Source organism: Callorhinus ursinus, unplaced genomic scaffold (genome assembly GCF_003265705.2).
Source record: "Callorhinus ursinus isolate GAN/ISIS: 27379988/994484 unplaced genomic scaffold, GSC_fseal_2.0 scaffold101, whole genome shotgun sequence".
Classification (NCBI taxonomy): domain Eukaryota; kingdom Metazoa; phylum Chordata; class Mammalia; order Carnivora; family Otariidae; genus Callorhinus; species Callorhinus ursinus.
Window position 1 is genome coordinate 1111637 of NW_027397163.1, and position 21318 is coordinate 1132954.

Here is a 21318-nt window from a genome sequence, read left to right on the forward strand (position 1 = left end):
CCTGGGTGTCTCAGTCATTTGAGTGTCTGACCCTTGATTTTGGTTCAGGTCATGATCTCGGGTGGTAAGATAGAGCCCCGTGTCCAGCTCCACACTCAGCAGGAGTCTGCTTGGGATTTTATCTCTCTCTCTCCTGCCCTTTCCCCCTGCTTGTGCACACTATAAATAAATAAACAAACAAACACTTAAAAAAAAAAAGATGTTTGTTAATTAAATACTTGCCCTGTCACCCAGATAAAATTTATCTCTGGTAATACCCCATATTCTTTGAAAGACCCCCAATTTAGATTCCTCTACATAGTTACAGAGGGGAGTATATTTCTCTTGGGCCTCCAGGATATCAATTGCCTTTATTGCAAAAGAATGTTCATGCCAAGGTATCCTATCTTGGGGCAGTGTACCCTTGGTCCCTACAAAACTTTGCTTTAATGTGGTCTCTGTATGTAGACGACTGTGTTATATTACATAAACTCTCGGTCAGATAACCCTGGTTGAAACCTAGTTTCTTCCATTTATGTTTGTCAAAATACTCTCATAAAAGAGAAACAAATTGGTCTTATAAATTATCTTGGTGTTTTCTTTGTTGTTGTTTGTTTGAATTAACTTGTACAAATTGTTATGATGCTATCTAGTGACTAGTAAATGTTTAAAAAGGATTGTTATTGGGGCGCCTGGGTGGCTCAGTCATTAAGTGTCTGCCTTAGGCTCAGGTCATGGTCCCAGGGTCCTGGGATCGAGTCCCACATCGGGCTCCCTGCTCCGCGGGAAGCCTGCTTCTCCCTCTCCCACTCCCCCTGCTTGTGTTCCTACTCTCACTGTGTCTCTCTCTGTCAAATAAATAAATAAGTAAATAAATAAATAAATAAATAAATAAATAAATAAATAAAAAATCATTCCATTCGAACTCCTCAATAACGGTATTTGGGGAAACCATTTTTCTAGAATTCCACGATGTACTCTCTTCTCTACTGAGGACGATACTAGATTGAAATTTAAAGAATTCAACAAAATTCATATTCCTATTTTTAAAATAAATGAGTTTTGGGGCACCAGGGTGGCTCAGTTGGTTAAGCATCTGACTTCGGCTCAGGTCATGGTCCCAGGGTCCTGGGATCGAGCCCCGCATCGGGCTCCCTGCTCGGCGGGAAGCCTGCTTCTCCCTCTCCCACTCTTGTGCTCTCTCTCTCTCTGTCAAATAAATAAATAAAATCTTTAGAAAATAATAAAAGAAAAATTAAAAAAATCTAAGCCAGACCTGTTCACCTCTTTGGAGTCAAGAAGGAACCCTAGGATGTGAAGAGAAAGGAGCCTTACGTTCAGGTAGGTGGGAATGAGTAAAGCAGATGACACCGGTGAATCGCAAAGGTCGAGCAAGAGACCACAGCTTCAAATATGATTTGGGAAGCACTACTTAAAATAATTTTCTCAAAATGTATCTGAATTGTGGTATGACCAATACTCAAATGTTTTATATAGCAGTACTCAGCAAATTTTAAAACAATCATGGTCTTTCTTTATTCAGAAATGTTTGCTGTGGTTGTTGCTTCTAAATGATGAATTACAGCCCTGGCATTCTGTGTCAGAGTTGGAATATCTCTTAATAACAAATTCTCTGAGGTCATTGAAATGCTCCCCCATGAAATTTTTATTGGATCATTTTATGATTGACTATAATGAATCTTCTGAGCTATTTGTAACACATAACACATTCTAGTGCTTCAAATGCTTGCTTTTCTTGAGTGCACGGTCTCAGTTTATAATTATTGTTATATGGAAGGATCCTATTATAATAGCATATTTGTTTTATTCAGAATTATTGTGGTTGAAATTTCTCTTATTCTTTTGCAATTCAATAAGAAAGCTTCATTTTTAACAGTAGCTTCTACAGCATTAATGAATTGTGCTTTTCTTTTTTAATCTATATTTTATAGTTGTTTTTTTTTTAAAGGTTTTATTTATTTACTTGACAGAGACACAGCGAGAGAGGGAACACAAGCAGGGGGAGCGGGAGAGGGAGAAGCAGGCTTCCCGCTGAGCAGGGAGCCCGATGTGGGGCTCGATCCCAGGACCCTGGGATCATGACCTGAGCCGAAGGCAGACGCTCAACGACTGAGCCACCCAGGCGCCCCTGTTTTATAGTTTTGGATAACAATGTTTAACTCAGGACTTAGAAGACAGTGTAGGGCTTAATTGAAATACAAATCAGCCATATGTCAATAGCCAATAAAATTGTGTGTGTGTTTGTTTGTATAAATGTTACCCGTACATTGTTGGTTCCTGACTTACCTTGTTTGTTTCTTTTCTTGGTCAGTTGTCAGTGGTGGTTTTATATTGTGTGTTTATCCTGGGTGAGTTGTGATATGGAATTAATGTCATCAGCTATTTGTGGATTAATTCATATTCCCTTTGAGAATGAAATGCCTTTTCGAATTGAATGTAATTTTTAAAAACTCATATATCTATCATTTTTATGTGTCATAATTTATTCTTAATTGTGGTCAAAAGTATATGCCATGAAATTTACTATATTCAGTATTTTTAACTAAAGTGTTAGGTACATTTACGTTATTGGAAAACTAATCTTTGGGATTTTCTTTTTTTTTTAAGATTTTATTTATTTGACAGAAAGAGAGCACAAGCAGGGGGAGTGGCAGGAAGGGGGAGAGGGAGAAGCGGAGTCCCCACTGAGCAGGGAGCCCAATGCAGGGCTCGATCCCAGGACACTGGGAGGCAGATGCTTAACCAACTGAGCCACCCAGGTGCCCCAATCTTTGGGATTTTCTCACCTTGTAAAACTGTAACTCATGCCTGTTAAGCAGCCACTTCTACATTTGTCTCTATTCTATGCCCCTGGCACTCATTCTCTCTCTTTCCTCCCTCCTTCCCTCCCTTCCTTTCTTCCTTCCCTTCTTAGTGCAGTTCATGACATTAGGTGAGTCACTCAGGTGAAATCATAGTGTATCTCTCTCTGTGACTCATTTATTTCACTTAACACCATCACGTTTTAACCATGTTATATAATGTGACAAGATGGGGTGCCTGGGTGGCTCAGTCGTTAAGCATCTGCCTTCGGCTTAGGTCATGATCCCAGGGTCCCGGGATCGAGCCCCACATCGGGCTCCCTGCTCGGTGGGAAGCCTGCTTCTCCCTCTCCCACTCCCCCTGCTTGTGTTCCCTCTCTCGCTGTCACTCTCTGTCAAATAAATAAATAAAGTGTTTTAAATAAATAGATAAAATAATAATAAAAGATAAAATAAACAATATGACAAGTTGTGTTTCTTTTTTCAAAGCTGAATATTATTCTAGTGAATGTATATGCTACATTTTCTTTTTTTAAATTTCTTTTTTTTTTTAAATAAAAAGGCAGACGCTTAACAACTGAGCCACCCAGGCACCCTATGCTACATTTTCTTTATCCATTCATGAACATTTATGTTGCTTTCATTTATTATTGGCTTTTCTGAATGATGCTGCTGTGAATCTGCTTGTGCAAATACCTCTTGCAGATCCTGCTTTGAATTCTTTTGGTTATATACTGTCAAGTGGGATGGCTGATCATATAATAATATGATTTCAAAAGTTTTGAGCAATGTCCATTCCGTTTTCCATTGTCATTGCTCCATTTGCATTTCCTCTAGCAGTGTATAAGGGTTTCAATCTCTCTTCATCCTTTCCAACATATGTAGGTTTTTTGTTTTTTTAATAGTGGGATCTGAACAGGTGTGAGATGATGACTCACCATTGATATGTATTTCTCTAGTGAATAGTGGTTTTGAACATCTTTCGTATGCCTTGTCCATTTCTATATCTTTCTTGGATTCTGACCATTAAAAACTTTGTCCAGTTCTTAATCATGCTGGTTGCTGTTTGGTTGTCATTGCAAAAGTTCTTTCTGTATTCTAGATGTTAAATCCTTATGCTCGAGAAGCTCAGCAAAAAATTTCCCTGCATTTTTCAGGTTGCCTTTTCATTCCACTGAATGTTTCCTTAGAATTACTTTCTCTGGCGGGGGGAGCACCTGGGTGACTCAGTGAGTTAAGTGTCTGATTTAGGCTCAGGTCATGATCTCAGGCTCCTGGGATGGAGCCTGGAGTCCAGCTCTGCCCTTAGCGGGGATTCTGCTCTCTCTTCTCCCTCTCCCTCTGCCCCTTCCCTGCTCATGTGCTTGTGCACTCTCTCCTCTCTCAAATAAATAAATAAAATCTTAAAAAATAGATTACTTTTTCTGATTCCCATATGTTTGAATATATTCTGTTTCTTTCATTAGTCTCAAAGTATTTAATGGTTGTTTTCTTTAATTTCATTTTAACCCATTGATTGTTCTAAAGTGTGTTGTTAAATTTCCAACTATTTGTGGCATTTCCAATTTCCCATCTGCTGTTCATTCTTAGTTTCATTCCATGGTGGTCAGAAAAGATACTGTTGATATTAATCTTCTTAAATTTTCAAGACTTTTTTTGTAGACAGTTTGCCTACACTAGAGAATGTTCCATGTGTGATTGAGAAGATTGTATATTCTGCTCTTGCTTGGTGTAGTGTTCTGTGTATGTCCATTATACATAATTGGCCTTTTGTGAGGACTTGATCTTCAGTAATGACCAAGGTATTTATAATGGAGACAAACTTATGAATGCAGTGAATCTGGTAAGAATATTAACAAGGGTCAAATGTATGTATTGAAAAAGCAAATCTAAATAAACATCTGAGAATTCACAGCAAAAATCATGAAGACTATAGCACCTTCCAGACTTTAATCTAAATCACATTATTTATTATGGAGAATAAGCCAAAGTTAAAACACTCAGCTCATTTAGAGTAGAGTCTTCAAAATGCAGGGTTAGGGGCTCTGACCTCTGTGCAGTTGAAATAAGGATATCACTTTTGATTCCCCCCAAATTTAACTATTCGTAGACTACTGTTGACCAGAAACCTTACTGAGAACATAAAAAGTTTGATCAACCCATATTTTGAATGTTATGAGTAAAACCATCAAAACTACAACTCAGATCATTATATCAGAGAAACAAGACTGGGTGTTGAATGCTTGTGATAAGATCATATAGTGATTTCGCAGTGGTTTCTGTAGACTATGTTTGAAGTTAATATATTTTAATTAATGGAGCTGAATGTTTTTTCATGTGTTAACACTGATGTGTAATGAAGGAAGTGTTATCCTTGCACCAACCTTAACCTGCTCCACATTAAACGAGGCTGTAGGTAAACTGACTGTAACAACCAGGTATTGTTGAACCTCTAACACATGGCTTTCGACTCTGCATATCCACTTACATGCATATTTTTTTACAATACATTACTGTAAGTGTATTTCCTCTTCCCTCTGACTTTCTTAATAACATTTTCTTTCCTTTACCTTATTTTATTTTAAGATCACATATAATACATATAACATAGGAAATAATGTGTTAATTGACTGTTTATGTTTTGAGTGAGGTTTCTGGTCAACAGGCTATTAGAAGCTATGTTTGGGGGGGTGAAAAGTTATACATGGATTTCCAGCAGCTGGGGCATTGAGAACCCAGCCCCTGCATTGTTCCAGAGTCAGTTAATGCAGTGGGAACACATCACAAGGATTCCCTTTTTCCAGTAGCCTTAAACCTCAAGTAATTTGAAATTACTTCTCCCACATTTATGTACTGTATCTTTTCCTCTTTTTTGTAACTACTAAGACATTATGATGGTTCTAATATAGATGATATAGCAGTAGAATTGAGAGAATTGCTTCTTGGTATTGCTGCCTTAGACTCCAGGCTGCCTGCAGGAGGTGTGAGCTGATACTTGCTCCTCCTAGTAGCAAAAAAAATTAGATAACAGCCCTCAAACTCACAAGCTAGTGTAAGTTCCTGATATGACAACCCCAGCAGCCCTTGTGAATAACACTCTCCACTCCCAGTATATTTCCCCTGTGCACTCCGACAGAGTATATCATATTCCACTCATTTGGGTTTGAAATGTGCCTTCTAGATTTTGTCCTGGAACTACAAGGCACTCCAACCATGGACCCTAATAAAGGCATCTGCCCCAATTCCTGCCACTTTCTCTACCTACACTCCTCATTGACCCCGTCATGTAGCCCTTCCAAGCATATTATATACATCCTCTAGGATCTATGAGTAATAGACTTATCTTTTTAAATTTCTTCTGTGTTCTTTATTGAATGATGGCTCACCATCCAATGCCCAGGGCCTCTACTTAACAAATGCTAATTTAAAGAAGTCAATGCAAATATAATTATAAGCCATACCTGCAGAATTCTAAATCAGTATCTATAAAATCTTATTCTATAATATTCTTTGCTCATATCCTTTTTCTGAATGTATTGAACATAAAAGATTCCATGGTTTCTATATGCATGGAACACAAATGTAAATATACTAAGTTTAAGATTCAATTTAGGGGTAACAGAACTAATGAAGGAAATGTTTTTGTGTTTATGTGTACCTATATCTTCAGAAGAAAAGGGAATTGGATCAATATAGGTAATACCAAATTTCAAAATTGATGATTTCCTAGCAAACATAAATGTTATAGATTCATAATAAGAATAATTTCTCTACATTGCATTGAACTTACTTCTTTCAAATCTCATGACTCTTTGGTGTAAGAATCTGCTCATGCAAATCCTGTCTTGTCTACCTGTCTATTATTTGTGGGGGATATACTCTTTCTTCCTTGTTCCAATGTTCATGGACCATTGCTTATATGACTTGCTCAGGGATTTTAAGAATGGTTTGCATTGAATTAGTTGATATTCAGAAATTCATTCAAATGGGAGTAATTCCTCTGTGAGCATATTGAGTTGCATGTTGTTTAATTGATATATTTCATTTCTTCCTTCTCAGTTTGACAAGAACATTAAGTCTGCTTCCTTTAGTTATTCTTTCCTTCACTTTTGATAAATGATATCATCTAAGTTCACATTACTGTAACAATTTAATTAGGTGGAAGCATGGAGACTTCATGAGTCATGGGCTGTTTTGATATTTCTTTGAAGTGAACAAACATGGGACAATGATGGGTGTGTAGTAGCTTTTCTATACTTAGGAAGATAATACTATTCCATTAGTAGTAAAATTACTGCCCCATGTAAGAGATGAAAGAAATCAAGACTGAAGTGTTGGCATGAATTCTGCATGTGGAGACAGGACACCTGTCCCAGGCTATACTACTGAGTCTGAACTTGGGAAGGTAAATTCTCTTTGTTTTCATTCCAAATTATCTCTGGTTCTTGTATGTCTCCTCATTTGCATTGCCAGTAACATATGTATCAGAGCTGCCCCACTCACACATCAGTCGCTTGGGTCCTTGTAGTTATGATGGGAAATTTGGAATTCTTTTCAGCAATGAGAAATGATCTTTAAGCAGATCATTGGAGGCCATATTCAAGATTTAAATACAACATTGTCATCACTTCATTGAGATAAGAGGAATGAGGGGCCAATGGACCACAGGCTTATTTCTTTTATTTTTTTTTAAGATTTTTATTTATTTATTTATTTGACAGAGAGAGACACAGCGAGAGAGGGAACACAAGCAGGGGGAGTGGGAGAGGGAGAAGCAGGCTTCCCGCAGAGCAGGGAGCCCGATGCGGGGCTCAATCCCAGGACCCTGGGATCATGACCTGAGTCGAAGGCAGACACTTAACGACTGAGCCACCCAGGCACCCCTGGACCACAGGTTTAATTCAGGTACTTGACAATGAGAGAGTTATGAAGGCAGATAAAAAATGATTATGGTATCCTTAGAGAGGAAGATAAGACCTACTGAAAGCAAATACAAAAAACTCTTGAAATGTGGGGAAAGAAATGGCGGGGAGTGTCTTTTAGTTACTGCAAGGGCTTCAGAAGCTACTTGTGATGAACAAATATGACAGAGATGGATACTTGGGAAATGTGGTGGGTTTCAGAGGAGTAAGATCCTATCTTCATGATTTCATATTCCTGTGTGGTACTGAGGTCAGATCCTGTTGGATGACCAAGATTACTGTACTTTTCAGTCCAAGATCCATGGCAGGGATGGAGAGGGTTTTCTGGAAGATGCAAACTTTGTGGACATAGCTTTCAAATGTCACATGGCAGAGTAGATGTAAGAAATGAAGAAGCCTTCTGGACACTGGCAGGATCAGCAAAGTGTGTGCTGTGCATCCACAAAGCACTAGAATCTTAGGTATATAACCCCAACATTAGATAATATTCCAGTGAAGCTGATCCACAGCTGGTAGGAAACTCGGTTCTGCTTGAGCCCCATAGTGAGTGTTATTCTTTGAGCTCTGTGCGAGGCACTGATTCGTTGGGGGGCAGTTCACCAGTCAGAGGCAGTGAGCGTTTCTGCCTCAAACAGTATACCTACTTTTTAAGATAGATGTTTCTATGTTCATTCACACCCCATGCTGCATTTTTACCCATCATCCTGTGGGGAGCATGAAGGGATTTCTGACGGTTGTGGAAACTGATACCATGAAGTTGGGTAGTAGGTTGTGCTCATGTTTGACATTGGTACAAGTGAAGTATAATGATGCTTTTTTGGGTAGCTGTTATTTTGTGTTCAGCTATATCATGAAAAGGCAGATGTGTCCTTATAGAAAAGAAGATGTATATTGTGTATGATGTATATAATGAGTAGGTAGATGCTCATGTCTGATAAAATGACTCATACACGCGATGGTATACTCTAGTTCCATTTCTTCTCTCTGGTATTGTCTAGCAGCAGACATCATGCTAATACTTGCTCTCATGGCCAAAGATGCTTGCCCCACCTTCAGGCATCAAACCATGTTCCATGCATCAAGGAGGCAATGTAAATCTGATAGGACTCAGGGAATTTATTTTAGAACCACTCCTTTTTCACTCAGAGCAGGCCAACCTCTTTCAGGTGCTTCTCTCTTCATCTCACTGACCAGAACGCTGTCATGAGCCTGCTGAACGTGTGAGCTTGTTGGGAATAGCCAACATTACCTGAAATGTTTCAAGACATCTGACACAGAGGACATCATGTCTTGCACTAGAATTAGATGTTATGAAAAAGCCCTGAAATTTAGAGTGTGCCTACTCAGATTCACGAGCATGTTATCATGTATGGAAATAAAGTGCTAATTCTTCAGAGGTGAGCATGAAGAGCTCTTTAAACCTGCAATTATTTATGATCTCATAGTAAAAATCATCAAATACAGATTCATTGTGAGAATTCTATATTCAGATCCATTATAAATTATAACATCTATTAATGTTTGGCTATATATGTTTCATATCTTACTTCATGCAATACTTAAATAAATTCCAATGCATTTAGGATGGATTATTTCGATATAAAAATCAATACACAGAAATCAGTTGTATTTCTATACAGCAACAACAAGACAGAAGAAAGAGAAATCAAGGAGTTGATCCCATTTGCAATTGCACCCAAAACCATAAAATACCTAGGAATAAATCTAGGATGGATGATTTGGATGAAAGAACGTGAAGACAAGTATATTTGTGGGTGATCCCAGGAAGCTGGAGGAGGGCATTGAGGGAAGTGGGCTGTGGAAGTCGAGAAAGCCAAAGAAAGATCATGTTACAGTAAGATTTATTTATGAATAAAGACAATGTGTACGTTTTGTGTGTGTATCACACCACTAACATCACCACAAAGTATCTAAGAGTGACTATCTGTGCATAACTCAAGGATGATCTGTGACTTAGTTATTGCAGAGGCTGTCACATTTATCTTGCATCAGTCACCTGATGCACTTGTAAAAAATCTCAGACTTCCAGGCCTTTTCCCATTTTTAATAGTTCTGGGTTGTAGTCCCCCAGTTTTCTGTTCTCACAAGTTCTCAGGGGATGTCAATGGGGCCTGTCTTGGGAAAATGCTTTGAGAATGAATGTCTCTGGGTATGCTTATGGTTGTCATCTTCAATGAAAATATTAGCCCATGAAGAATGCAGTCAGATACACAGATGAACATGAATTGTTTTAGGTAGACTATGGTCTTGGTTCTCCAGATGTGAAAGTGGGTCATGTGTAGGCTGGACTTCTGTGTTTAAACCCTGGAAGCTGGACCTCTGCACCTGGTCTTCAGTGATCAGTTAAAAACCCATTTGGGCTATATGCATGTGTCCAGGGCTGGAACTTACACTCTCAAGTCTCAGACCATGGAGGCTGTTCTGTGTGATGATTTCTGGGTGAAGCATTGATTGTCAGAGGAGATAATCCAAGAACAGGTCTTTTTCTGGAAGGGCATTTGAATGCCTCCTGTTGCTATAGGTACCCAGGTTCAAATGGTGACTCAACTGATATTTAGATGATCACTAAACCTGTTTGTTTGTTTTTTTTAAGATTTTATTTATTTATTTGAGAGAGAGAGAATGAGTGGGGTGAGGGGCAGAAGGAGAATCAGACTCCCCACAGGGCAGGGAGCCCAACATGGGGCTCGATCCCAGCAGCCCAAGATCAGGACCTGAGCCGAAGGCAGACGCTTAACCAACTGAGCCACCCAGATGTCCCTAAACCCTTTTTTAACTAAACTATTTTGGTCAGTTATAAAGAAAAAAAACCTATTATTTCTTTTCTATGAAGGGAAAAACCCAATTCTTCCCTACTGTGTTTACGCCCTCTTTGTCCGTCTTACTAAATACACAAAGCACTTTACTTCTTACACTTGTGGTCACAAAAAAAAAAACACACTTGTGGTCACAAAAATGGGGGGAGGGTTCTTTCTCCACAACAACTAGCAAGTCTCCAACACCACCATCATGTCCTGCAGTTTTACTCAATTTGAACACTATCTACCCAGAGGTATTATCAGGTCCCACAGATAAGGGCTCAGTCCCACAAGACTACCCCCCACCACACACCCACCCACCCACCCACCCACACACACACAAACAACACACACCCACATACTTTTAGGGTATAGATTGGAGGTTCCAATAATCTCCTCCTCGGGTTCAATTAATATGATATACCATCTCAGAAAACTCAGGAAAACACTTATGTTTGCCAGTTTATAAAGGATATAGATGAACAGCCAGATGAAGAGGTACATAGTGAGTTCTGGGAGGATTCCACACTCAGGAGCTTTTGTCCCCATGGTATTATGGTGTGTCACCTTTTCTGTGTGGATGTTTTCACCAGCCTGGAAGCTCTCCAGACTCCATACCATTGGGATTTAATGGAGCCTTCTTCATGTAGGCATAATCAGTCATTAAGTCCATTTACAGCCCTTCTCCCTGCTCTGGAGTAAGGAGGGTGGGGAGATGAAGCTGAATATTCCAAGCTGCTGATCATGGTTTGGGCTTTCTGGTGGCCAGCCTCCATCCCAGAGTCCCTTCAGAGTCACTTAGAAAAAGAGATGTTCCTTGTGCTCTTATCACTTAGGAACTTACAATAGTTTTAGGAGCTTTGTGCCAAAACCAGAGGCAGAAACATATATATATATATATATATCCTATTATCTGACATCAGTAAAAAATGAGTATTTGTCCAAAAACATAAAATCATGACTGTTACAATCGTTAGAATAAAGCATTAGTAACTGTGGACCATACATTGTAAAGACTATTTAATGACTTTAGACTTTGGTGAGTACTGTAGATTTCATTTTTGGTAGAAAAGGTAGCCGAAAACTCATGTTTCCATGCTGATTTCTCTTTTTTTTTCATTTTTTTATTATTATGTTAATCACCATGCATCATTAGTTTTTGATGTAGTGTTCCATGATTCATTGTTTGTGCATAACACCCAGTGCTCCACGCAGAATGTGTGATTTCTCTTTTTTGAACATAAATATTGAACCCTGGAAAGAGGTAGCTGAGAATTTGACACTGGGAATGATCTTCCTGGTCCAGATTTTCCCTGGAAACCTGCGGGAGTTCTACCTCTTATGTCATCATTTCCTGTTCTACAGGGGAATCAGGGTGAGTTTGAGAGGTTTTACTCAGTCATCTGAATGTAGCCAAGTATTGGTCATTTCTTCTAGTGGAATCTCAGACACCTTGGCAGCCTTTGGTTTGAAACATTCTCTCCATGATTTCGGATAGAGACTTATTTTCTAGGTTCACAGATTGTCCAGAGATGTGTCCATTGGCAACTCTTGCCCCTTGACTGTCTTCCAGGCCATCACCATCAGTCCCAGGATCTCCAGGTGGGCAAAGCGTTCAGTTACAGTCCCACATTCCATTGGCCCCTCCAGTGTCCTCTGCTGGATCCTATGTGAGCTTGTAAATATTACACTTCGTATGTATGTATGACAAGAAAAATGACAAATACATCACAAACATAGGCTTTGGATCCTGTTCTGCTATACCTTGTGAGGCACACACAGACTTACTCTAAGCAGCATTCAGATGTATCCCAGATGTTGTGTGTTTAGGACTCATTATGGTTGTCATTCTGTGCGAGCACAAGCCTAGGAGCCAACACCTTCATAGGAACAATATCACACCTAGAACCTCCCCTGAGATAACAGCTACGAGCCCAAGCATTCTTGTCCTCAAGAGCACCCTTGTATCTTTTTATACATTCTCTGCCATCATAGTAATTTTTTTCTTTTTCATTAGACTATGGGGAGGGAAGTGAACAACTCAGCCTTAATCAGTGCATGTTTTCCAACTTCCAGTCCCTTCATTCTCTTGAGTGATGGCCACTGTGTATCCAGGTCCTTCTCTGTATCCTGGAGGAATTACAGACCTTCCTCATCTTATGAGAAAAATGTAGTCTGTTTTTCTTCGTGTCAGTCATTTATATATTCATGCCTCACAGGGTGATATGTACATTTATAAGCCAATCACATTGCAGGTGAAATTGTGAATTAGGTAATCTATTCTAGTAATAAATAATAAATTATAGCCATACAATGAGTACTTTTATAATTATTATATAATTATCCATAAAATGATGTTGTATTAATGGTCCCAGTAGATAAGGTCAAAATCCAATCAGTAATAAAACAGTTTCTCCTGAAAGAATGCAGAGATACTCAAAATATCTTTGAATGTGTAGCTTCCAATATGAGAAATTATATTTGCCTATTATTACCTGACTGTGCGGTTTTGAAGACAGACCCTTTTTCCCTCTCTTCCTCTTCTGGAATTCCTGGAACTCTGGAACAAATGTTATTATGATTTATAGAGTTGCTGAGTTCCCTAAATCTATATTCATGACCTAATATTTTTCATTCCCTGTTTTTTCAGCCTCATTATTTCCATAATTGTATCTTCTATATCATTTATTCATTCCTCTGCTTCTTCCATCCTGTGGCCATTACATCCATTTGGTTTTACATCTTGGTTATAGTATTTTTTATTTCAGCCTGACTAGTTTCTAGGAAGTTTATCTCTGCAGTAAGGGTCTCTCTGGTTTCTTCTGTGCTTTTCTCAAGCCCAGCTAGTATCTTTACAGTTGTTGTTTTATAATCTGGTTCAGGCATATTACTTATATCTACTTTGATTAGCGACCTGGCCGTGACCTCTTCTTGTTGTTTCTTTTGGGATGAATTCCTCTGTCTTGGCATTTTGTCTAGGTCTGTCTTTTGTGTGTTAGAGAAGCCTGTGCCTGGTCCTATTTCCACTGAAGTTGAAGCTTTGCAGCACTCCATGATCAGGAGACCTGGTGCTTGTGGGGGTTTGTGCTGGTATTCTAGGGGAGGGGTCTGTTACTGCTCTGGTGGCCTATCACACTGGCCCTATTTTATTTTATTTTATTTTATTTTTTAAAGATTCTATTTATTTATTCATGAGAGACAGAGAGAGAGGCAGAGGGAGAAGCAGGCTCCCAAGGAGCAGGGAGCCCGATGCGGGACCCGATCCCAGGAGTCTGGGATCATGACCTGAGCTGAAGGCAGACGCTTAACCATCTGAGCCACCCAGGTGCCCACACTGGCCCTATTTTAAAAAGGCACCTGCAGAGGGCACTGCACTGTGTGCACCGTGCCCCATGTTGAAGTCTGTCCCTGCTGACGGGCGGAATGAAAAATGGCATTGGCCCACTCTCTTCCCCAGGAGGGGAGTTTGCATGTGCCACTGTTTAGGAAGCCCACATAAAGGAGCAAACAGTCTCCCCTCTGTGTCCAAGGCTTCCATCAGATCCCTGCCTTCACCCCATCTCTGTTCATGCTGTCTGCCTGCAGGGCAGCATGGAGCGGTACTCCTGTGTTTTATCTGAGGCACGTGGCTGGGTTTCAAAAGGAGAGGTTGACATAGTCTTTGAGACTTTAAAGAAAAGTCTAAAAAATTCCCCTACCCTCGGACACTCTAATAATCAACTTCCCTTCTTCCTCTTTGTATATGATAAGGAAAGGAATACCCTTGGAGCGCTCACCCAAAAACATGGGGACCATTTCCCCATAGGGTGTGATAGCCATCAACTGGACCCTGTGGCTTGGCAATGTCCCCCTGGCTTCAGGGCCATTCCTGCCACTGCCCATTAGTTAAGACCACTGAAGAAATAGTCATGGGGTCCCCTTTAACAATGTCATGCTGTCCAACTCCAGGAAATAGACTCTCGGATTATGTGACACATGTAAAAATGGGCCAAATCTTGACTGGACCTGCACACCATCTGGTGATGTGAAGGCAAAGATTTCCCAGAATTGAAACAGATAACATCTGGGGACACAGCTTCCCCAAGATTTCCAGACCAGGCCTGGATACCTTTTCTTACTGTTGCTTCTTTTATCTCTTTTGTGGAAAGAAAATGCCTTTTATCTGCCCTTCCAGATCTCTTGCAAAATCTCTTGAAACCTCTTTTCGTTATGACCTTTTCAGAAACAGTCACATTAAAATCCTGTCCACATTTCTGAAGGTTTAGAAGTTGCAGACTTCACACAGTTTTTCTTTACCAAACTATTACCAACCCTGGGTTTTTATCCAAATGCATGGTTTCTGAATTTAATACTTTTTAGAGTATTATGGATAACACACATGGTTCTCAATGGTTATTTTGAGATCACATTTTTTAATATCTTTGAAATTTTGCTCTTCCTGCAAAATTTCATTAACTATTGCTTCATGTTACACATGCATGCTATGTTCCAAAATATGCTAGGTTACTTCATTCAGTGCCCTCCCATAGTATTACACAAGTTTGCCTCCTAGTCAATTTAAGAGGTGAATTCCAGGAGGCATATTGGTTTTGCCTTCACAGAGAGAAACATTTCTTCCCTAAGTCCAGATAAGTGACAGTGAGTATTTTCAGTTAGCTACTTTCAGACTTAGGGTCTTGGTTTAGAACCAACATACGGTTTGGAGTTCTCATGTTACTTTTCATTTGTACTTGTTTTCTATCAATCTTTTGCAGGAAGGATGTGTCCAATAAGGTGATGGCTGGCTCAAAATTCACAACCTTGAGAAGATATAAACTTCAGATAGGAAGTACCTGAGAGTTTTTCCCTTCTAACCCTCCCTGTCACTCAAATGTAGCTTAGGTGGCTCTGAACTGCTATGCACTTTCCCTCTGACATGAGGCATGACAAACATGCACGGTCCCTCCTGGCATTGAAAGACAAAACCACTAAACTAAATATAAAGAACTTGAGTGTTGATCAGTGATGCTCTCGACAAAAGATCTTGATCAAAAGGGTGGGATGTGAAACTTAGTAATGGGAAACCTCACTGAAATGGAGTCAGGAGGTTTTGATGCCCTCCCAGTCATAGTCTGTTGCAGACCCATTAATGAAAGATGGACTTGGGGCTCCTGGCTGGCTCAGGCAGTGTGGCATGTGACTCTTCATCTCAGGGTTATAAGTTTGAACTCCACATTTGGTGAAGAGATTGCTTAAAATAAAATCTTTTTTTCTTTAAGATTCTATTTTTTCTTTAAGATTCTATCTACGTATTTGACAGAGAAAGACACAGCGAGAGAGGGAACACAAGCAGGGGGAGTGGGAGAGGGAGAAGCAGGCTTCCCGCGGAGCAGGGAGCCCGATGTGGGGCTCGATCCCAGGACCCAGGGACCTGAGCCGAAGGCAGACGCTTAATGACTGAGCCACCCAGGCGCCCCAGCACTATTTTTAAGCTTAGCATTACCAACACTTGTCTCTCAAGTATTGGCTTTTAAGCGTGGAGAAGCTGAACTTGGCTTTGAGTAACAAGACGTTACTACCTTCTCTACCCTTCTGTAAACTTCAAAGGAGCAGCAAAGAATGTGATGTTTCACAGTGGCGATTGGTGGTCTTCACTGGGAACCAAGAGAATTTATGTTGGGACAAGATGGTGGGTATATGCAGTTTAGGTGGGCTGTGTCAGTTTTTGCTAGTTTAGTGATACTGATTCTGGGTCCATGTGGTACTAAATCAGGATTAGCTGGGAACTTCAATGATGCCAATTCATAAGTCCCACTCCAAACCTGAAGCATCACAATTTCTTCAGGGGGGGTCTGGAACACGTAATAATTTCCAAGCACATTAAAGCTCGAGAAGCCTTGGTTAAGTGGCTCTAAGCCCAGGCTGTCCATTAGAATAATATGTGAAGTTTCAAATATTTTTTTTTAAAGATTTTATTTATTTATTTGAGAGAGTGAGAGACAGAGAGCACGAGAGGGAAGAGGGTCAGAGGGAGAAGCAGACTCACCGCCGAGCAGGGAGCCTGATGTGAGACTGGAGCCCGATGTGGGACTCGATCCCAGGACTCCAGGATCATGACCTGAGCCGAAGGCAGTCGCTTAACCAACTGAGCCGCCCAGGCGCCCGTGAAGTTTCAAATGTTATACTGGTGCCCTCCACCACAGATTTTGTCAATTGTTCTCAGTGAGAACAACAGTGTTCTTTTAATTATGTGTTCCAGGTGATTCTAAGTGAGGCCATGGTTAAGCATGAAGGCCCCTCAGTAACTTATTAGAGTTGAGTGCTGGCTGTGGCCCAAGGGGAGCTAACAGGGTCTCCCCTACATGAGTCTAGGTCGGAGATCCTAGGTTAAAGTCTAGTTTCTTACATTTACTGGAAAGTGTAACAAAATCTTTTCTTTTCTCTCTCTCTTTTTTAAGATTTTTATTTTTTATTTATTTGACAGAGAGAGACACAGTGAGAGAGGGAACACAAGCAGGGGGAGCGGGAGAGGGAGAAGCAGGCTTCCTGCCGAGCAGGGAGCCCAGTGCAGGACTCGATCCTAGGACCTTGGGATCATGACCTGAGCCAAAGGCAGACGCTTAACCATCTGAGCCACCCAGGCACCCCAAAATATTTTCAAAAAAGTGGAAGAATAATATGTTTGGTTTTCTAGATTAATTTTCTGTGTTGTTTTCTATTTTATGTGTGTGTGTTAATCTGTAAAAACTGTTAGAATCTAGTAACTACTCATGATCAGAAAGTATTGTTGCCTTTCTTGCTTTTATAGTAGAAGCTGTAATAAACCCATTGATTTCCCATACTCTGAAAATTCTTTCCCTTGGAGTCCTACCTCTTCGTTATTCAAAACTGTATCCTTTCATCCTTAGGCAAATACCTTGTTATAAATGAGACTCAGTTCCCATCCTAACTCCTGAATCAGAGCCTGCATTTTAACAAGGTCTCCAAATCACTGCTGTGAAATTCTAATGTGAATAAGATATATTTTCAACCCACTCAAACTTTTCATTTAAGAAATATACACAACTTATACTGTATGATATAAATACAGTACTCAAACATGTGTATGCCTCTATTGAAACCTTCAGTTTCAATTTATCTTGGAGAAATACAGAGGATTTATAGTGGTTCTGTGGATCATATGCCACCTTGTTACCTAAAATTTAGAGAATAAATAGAAGTATATTACTGTGTTAAAAATTATCTTACTGGATAAAGCAGGAAACTCACCTCAGCCAGAACCATTTGTCCTAACTCCTTCTTTTCACCTTAGGTAAAATTATGAACTCCAGTCAATGGCTACTCGGTCACTGTGGTATTTATTGCAGGCACTGCTGACATTCAGGGATGTGGCCATAGAATTCTCCCAGGAGGAGTGGGGATGCCTGAACCACACTCGGCGGGAATCGTACAGGGATGTGATGTTAGAGAACTACGGACACCTCCTCTTCCTGGGTGAGGATAAGGTCCTGTAACTGAACTAACATGAGTTCACTCTATGGTGAGTTACAGGTAGAGGCTACACAATGTGGAGGTCTCACTCAATGGAAACTGTATTCGCAGCATATAAGGGTATCAAGGGAATAACTTCCAAAGCTGTGACTCCAAGAGCAGGGGTGAGTAGCTTCCTTTTATTTAGGGTTAGGATGAATATCTGAAAGGGGAGTTTTATCATCATATGTAGTGATGGGTATAAGGTAGGCACACAAGCACATATGTACTTAGGAACCAAGCCTAAACATGTATCCTATGTTGTATTAATGAAACCCCGTGCTCCTTCTTGGGTGGAAATTTTATTATAATGAAGTACAGGTAAGTGTCTGACATTTCATGGTCCACCTCTTAGGTGTGAATTTATCCTGGAAGCTCAAACTGCTCTACGTTGGCCAGAGCTTTTGTTGTGTGCTGAAGATAAGATTAGCATTCCTTGAAGAAGAGGGAGGGTCATTGGGGGTCTTACTGGTGACGGTTTTAGCCTCATTAACTTCATGGGGCATGGTTCCAAATCCACACTCAGGGTTTTGTTCCTTTCTTGAAGAATGTCTCTTAGAAGATTCTTTTTTGCGTGAGTAGAATTCAGATCCCTGCAGTAAGAGAAAGAAGTAGGGATTTGTGTGTGAGGAGGTAAAACTCTTCATGACGCTTCATCTTCAGTTTTAGCTACCCCTTCCTTAAGGTACCATCATCATTTACTGTAGATGCGTGACAATTCTAAACATTGAGTGACATTAAATGGTATTGCCCACATCTTGAATTCTAATTTCAATCCCTTGTTACTGTATCAGTAATACTTGGCTTAAGGTCTGAAAGTTGGAAATCTCTCCTTTGTGTTCTAAAGGAGCTGTTGTGCAGCAGTGTTTGGGAAATCGTTTTCTAGAATACTACAATATCCTCTTTACTGAGTGCAAAACTGGATTGAAAATTAGAATCTCCAGCAATACTCGTATTCTTTTTTTTTTTTTGACAGAGCCTGCCACAGGTTTATTTGTACAAAGAGCAAAGGAGGACACCAGCCCCGTGCAGATAGAAGCCCTGGGGTCACACCAGTTCTGTCCTCACACTGACAGACACAAGCCTCTACACTGGAGCCTTTGTGGGGGCCTGGGCACCTTTGGGAGCTGGAGCTGCAGCAGGAGCTGGAGCCGGAGCCGGAGCCGGAGCCACAGCCTGGGCCTTGGTTTGAGCCTTGGCCTTGGCCTTTGGCCGGCAGAGCCTGAGACCCTTGGCAATGCGGGCACGAGCACGTTTCCCAAGCTTGGGGTGAGCGATGTAGGCAAGTCGATTGAGCTTGCGGCTGCCGCCCTTTGGGATCTTGGGCTTGACCTCCTTGGGTTTGACGAGGGCCTTGATAGCCTCTGCATGTGCACTCATGGCCTTGGCGTTGTTGGCCTGCATCTTCTTCAGGCCCTTCTTGTTGTGCTTCTTGGCAAAGCGCATGTTCCTCAAGAACTTGGGGTCTACCCCCTTAAGAGATTCGTATCTTTGTGACCGGGGTTTCTTGATGCCATTTCTGTGCCATTTTCGTGACTGGTTGTGCGTGGTGTGGTTCTTGGACTTGGCCATGTCTGCACCGAAGACCGCGGCTCCCCTTTTTTTTTTTTAATAAACAGGTCTTGTTGTGTCAAAGCCAGACCTGGTCACTTTTGGAGCAAAAGAAGGAGCTCCGGGATGTGAAGAGAAAGGAGACAGTAGCCACACACCCAGGTAGGTGGGAATGAATGAAGCAGATGATGGAGGTGAGGTCCAACGTTCAAGGAGAAAGCCAGACAGACCTTTAAGTGTGATTTGCTCTCTTTCAATGGAAATAAGTTTGAGAAGCCTAGGTTTATTGCAGTTAATACCACAGTGACCAAGTAGCCATTGACAGCCTTAGTGTATTTCTTTTTTTTTTTTTTTAAATGTTTTATTTATTTATTCATGAAAGTCAGAGAGAGAGAGAGAGAGGCAGAGGCAGAGGGAGAAGCAGGCTCCCTGTCTAGCAGGGAGCCTGATGCGGGACTCGATCCCAGGACCCTGGGATCATGACCTGAGCCGAAGGCAGACGCTTAACCATCTGAGCCACCCAGGCGCCCAGCCTTAGTGTATTTCTTTTGCTGTCACAGAGGGACATCTGCTATCCAACATTATCAAGCTCTTACATTCTCTAAGGATCCTCCTTCAGCTCCAGTGATGGTCCGTCACATCCACGGGGAGGGCCCAGGGCCTCCCCTTGGTCTGTGAGGGCCACAGAGATCTCAGTGCTTTTCCCTTGTTCTCGGGGCCCCAGGGAAATCTGTGCATATTTCTGAGGATCTGTATGAGAAGCTGTTTCTATTTATGCCTCATGTCCAAACTGTGTGAGGGCAATGCTAGGCATATTGGGGTTTTTTGCAGAAATGCCAGGAACACCGGATATAGACATCACATGTTTTCTCTTTTTGATTTCCAATCTTTGGGAGACTTAAAGCTTAATCATACAAAATTGAGACACATTGTTTTCATCCAAAAACAAACCACCTCCCTAAAATGAGAAATTCGAATGCTTCATTTCATTTCCAGATGTCCTTTTTATTGGAGCACCTGGGTGGCTCAGTCAGTTAAGTGTCTGCCTTCGGCTCAGGTCATGATCCCGGGGTCCTGGGATCGAGCCCCGCGTCGGGCTCCCTGCTCCGCGGGAAGCCTGCTTCTCCCTCTGCCACTCCCCCTGCTTGTGTTCCCTCTCTCGCTGTGTCCCTCTCTGTCAAATAAATAAAATCTTAAAAAAAAAAAAGGTAATAGTAGGTATCTGTATTTATTAAAATATTTAGCTCACAAATTTAAATTTATTTTAGTAAAAAAGTTACTAGGTTTTTCATGCATGTCCCTCAACATGTAACTGAGTCTTGGTATAACTTAATCCCAAATATTTATTTTATTTAATGCTCAGCATTTTTACAACTTTCATTTCTTCCTTTACTTACAAATGAAGAGGTTTATTTGTTTGTTTGTGGGTTTGTTGTTTTTTTAATCCTTCTACAGGATGGCTTAAAGCCCTTATTATTGTGTTAAGAATGGGAACACTAATTTAATACCATAATAAATTTCTCCAGCGTCTTTTAAATGCTTAGTCAAAAATTGTTATTTCAAACTGTTGCCTTTACTGTGAAATGTTCCTGCCCTACAATACAGACTCATGATTTGAAATGTTTGCTCTCTATGATTTCACAGTCATGGTTAAGACTTCTAGTTATATGGAAGAAATCTTTTTTAATAGTACATCTATGTTGTATTCAGAATTTA

At 40.6% G+C, this 21318-nt stretch overlaps 2 protein-coding genes and 1 pseudogene across 4 annotated transcripts in view; 1 reads left to right on the forward strand and 2 right to left on the reverse strand.

Annotated features, from left to right (window-relative positions):
- LOC112806790 (uncharacterized) overlaps window positions 1-21318 on the reverse strand; it is a 909505-nt gene that overhangs the window by 591971 nt on the left and 296216 nt on the right. The gene's annotated exons all lie outside the window — the stretch shown is intronic.
- LOC112806785 (KRAB domain-containing protein 5-like) overlaps window positions 1-21318 on the forward strand; it is a 441696-nt gene that overhangs the window by 196379 nt on the left and 223999 nt on the right. Inside the window, exon 8 of one of the 3 annotated variants that reach the window (XM_073889093.1) lies at window positions 19671-19734. The exons of 1 other annotated variant lie outside the window; for it this stretch is intronic. In XM_073889093.1, coding sequence (XP_073745194.1) covers window positions 19671-19734 — 64 coding nt within the window. Of the gene's footprint in view, window positions 1-18072; window positions 18117-19670; window positions 19735-21318 lie in introns of those variants that run through there. One more of the 3 variants, XM_073889094.1, reaches the window with a different exon arrangement.
- On the reverse strand, window positions 19027-19645 carry LOC112806559 (large ribosomal subunit protein eL29 pseudogene; annotated as a pseudogene).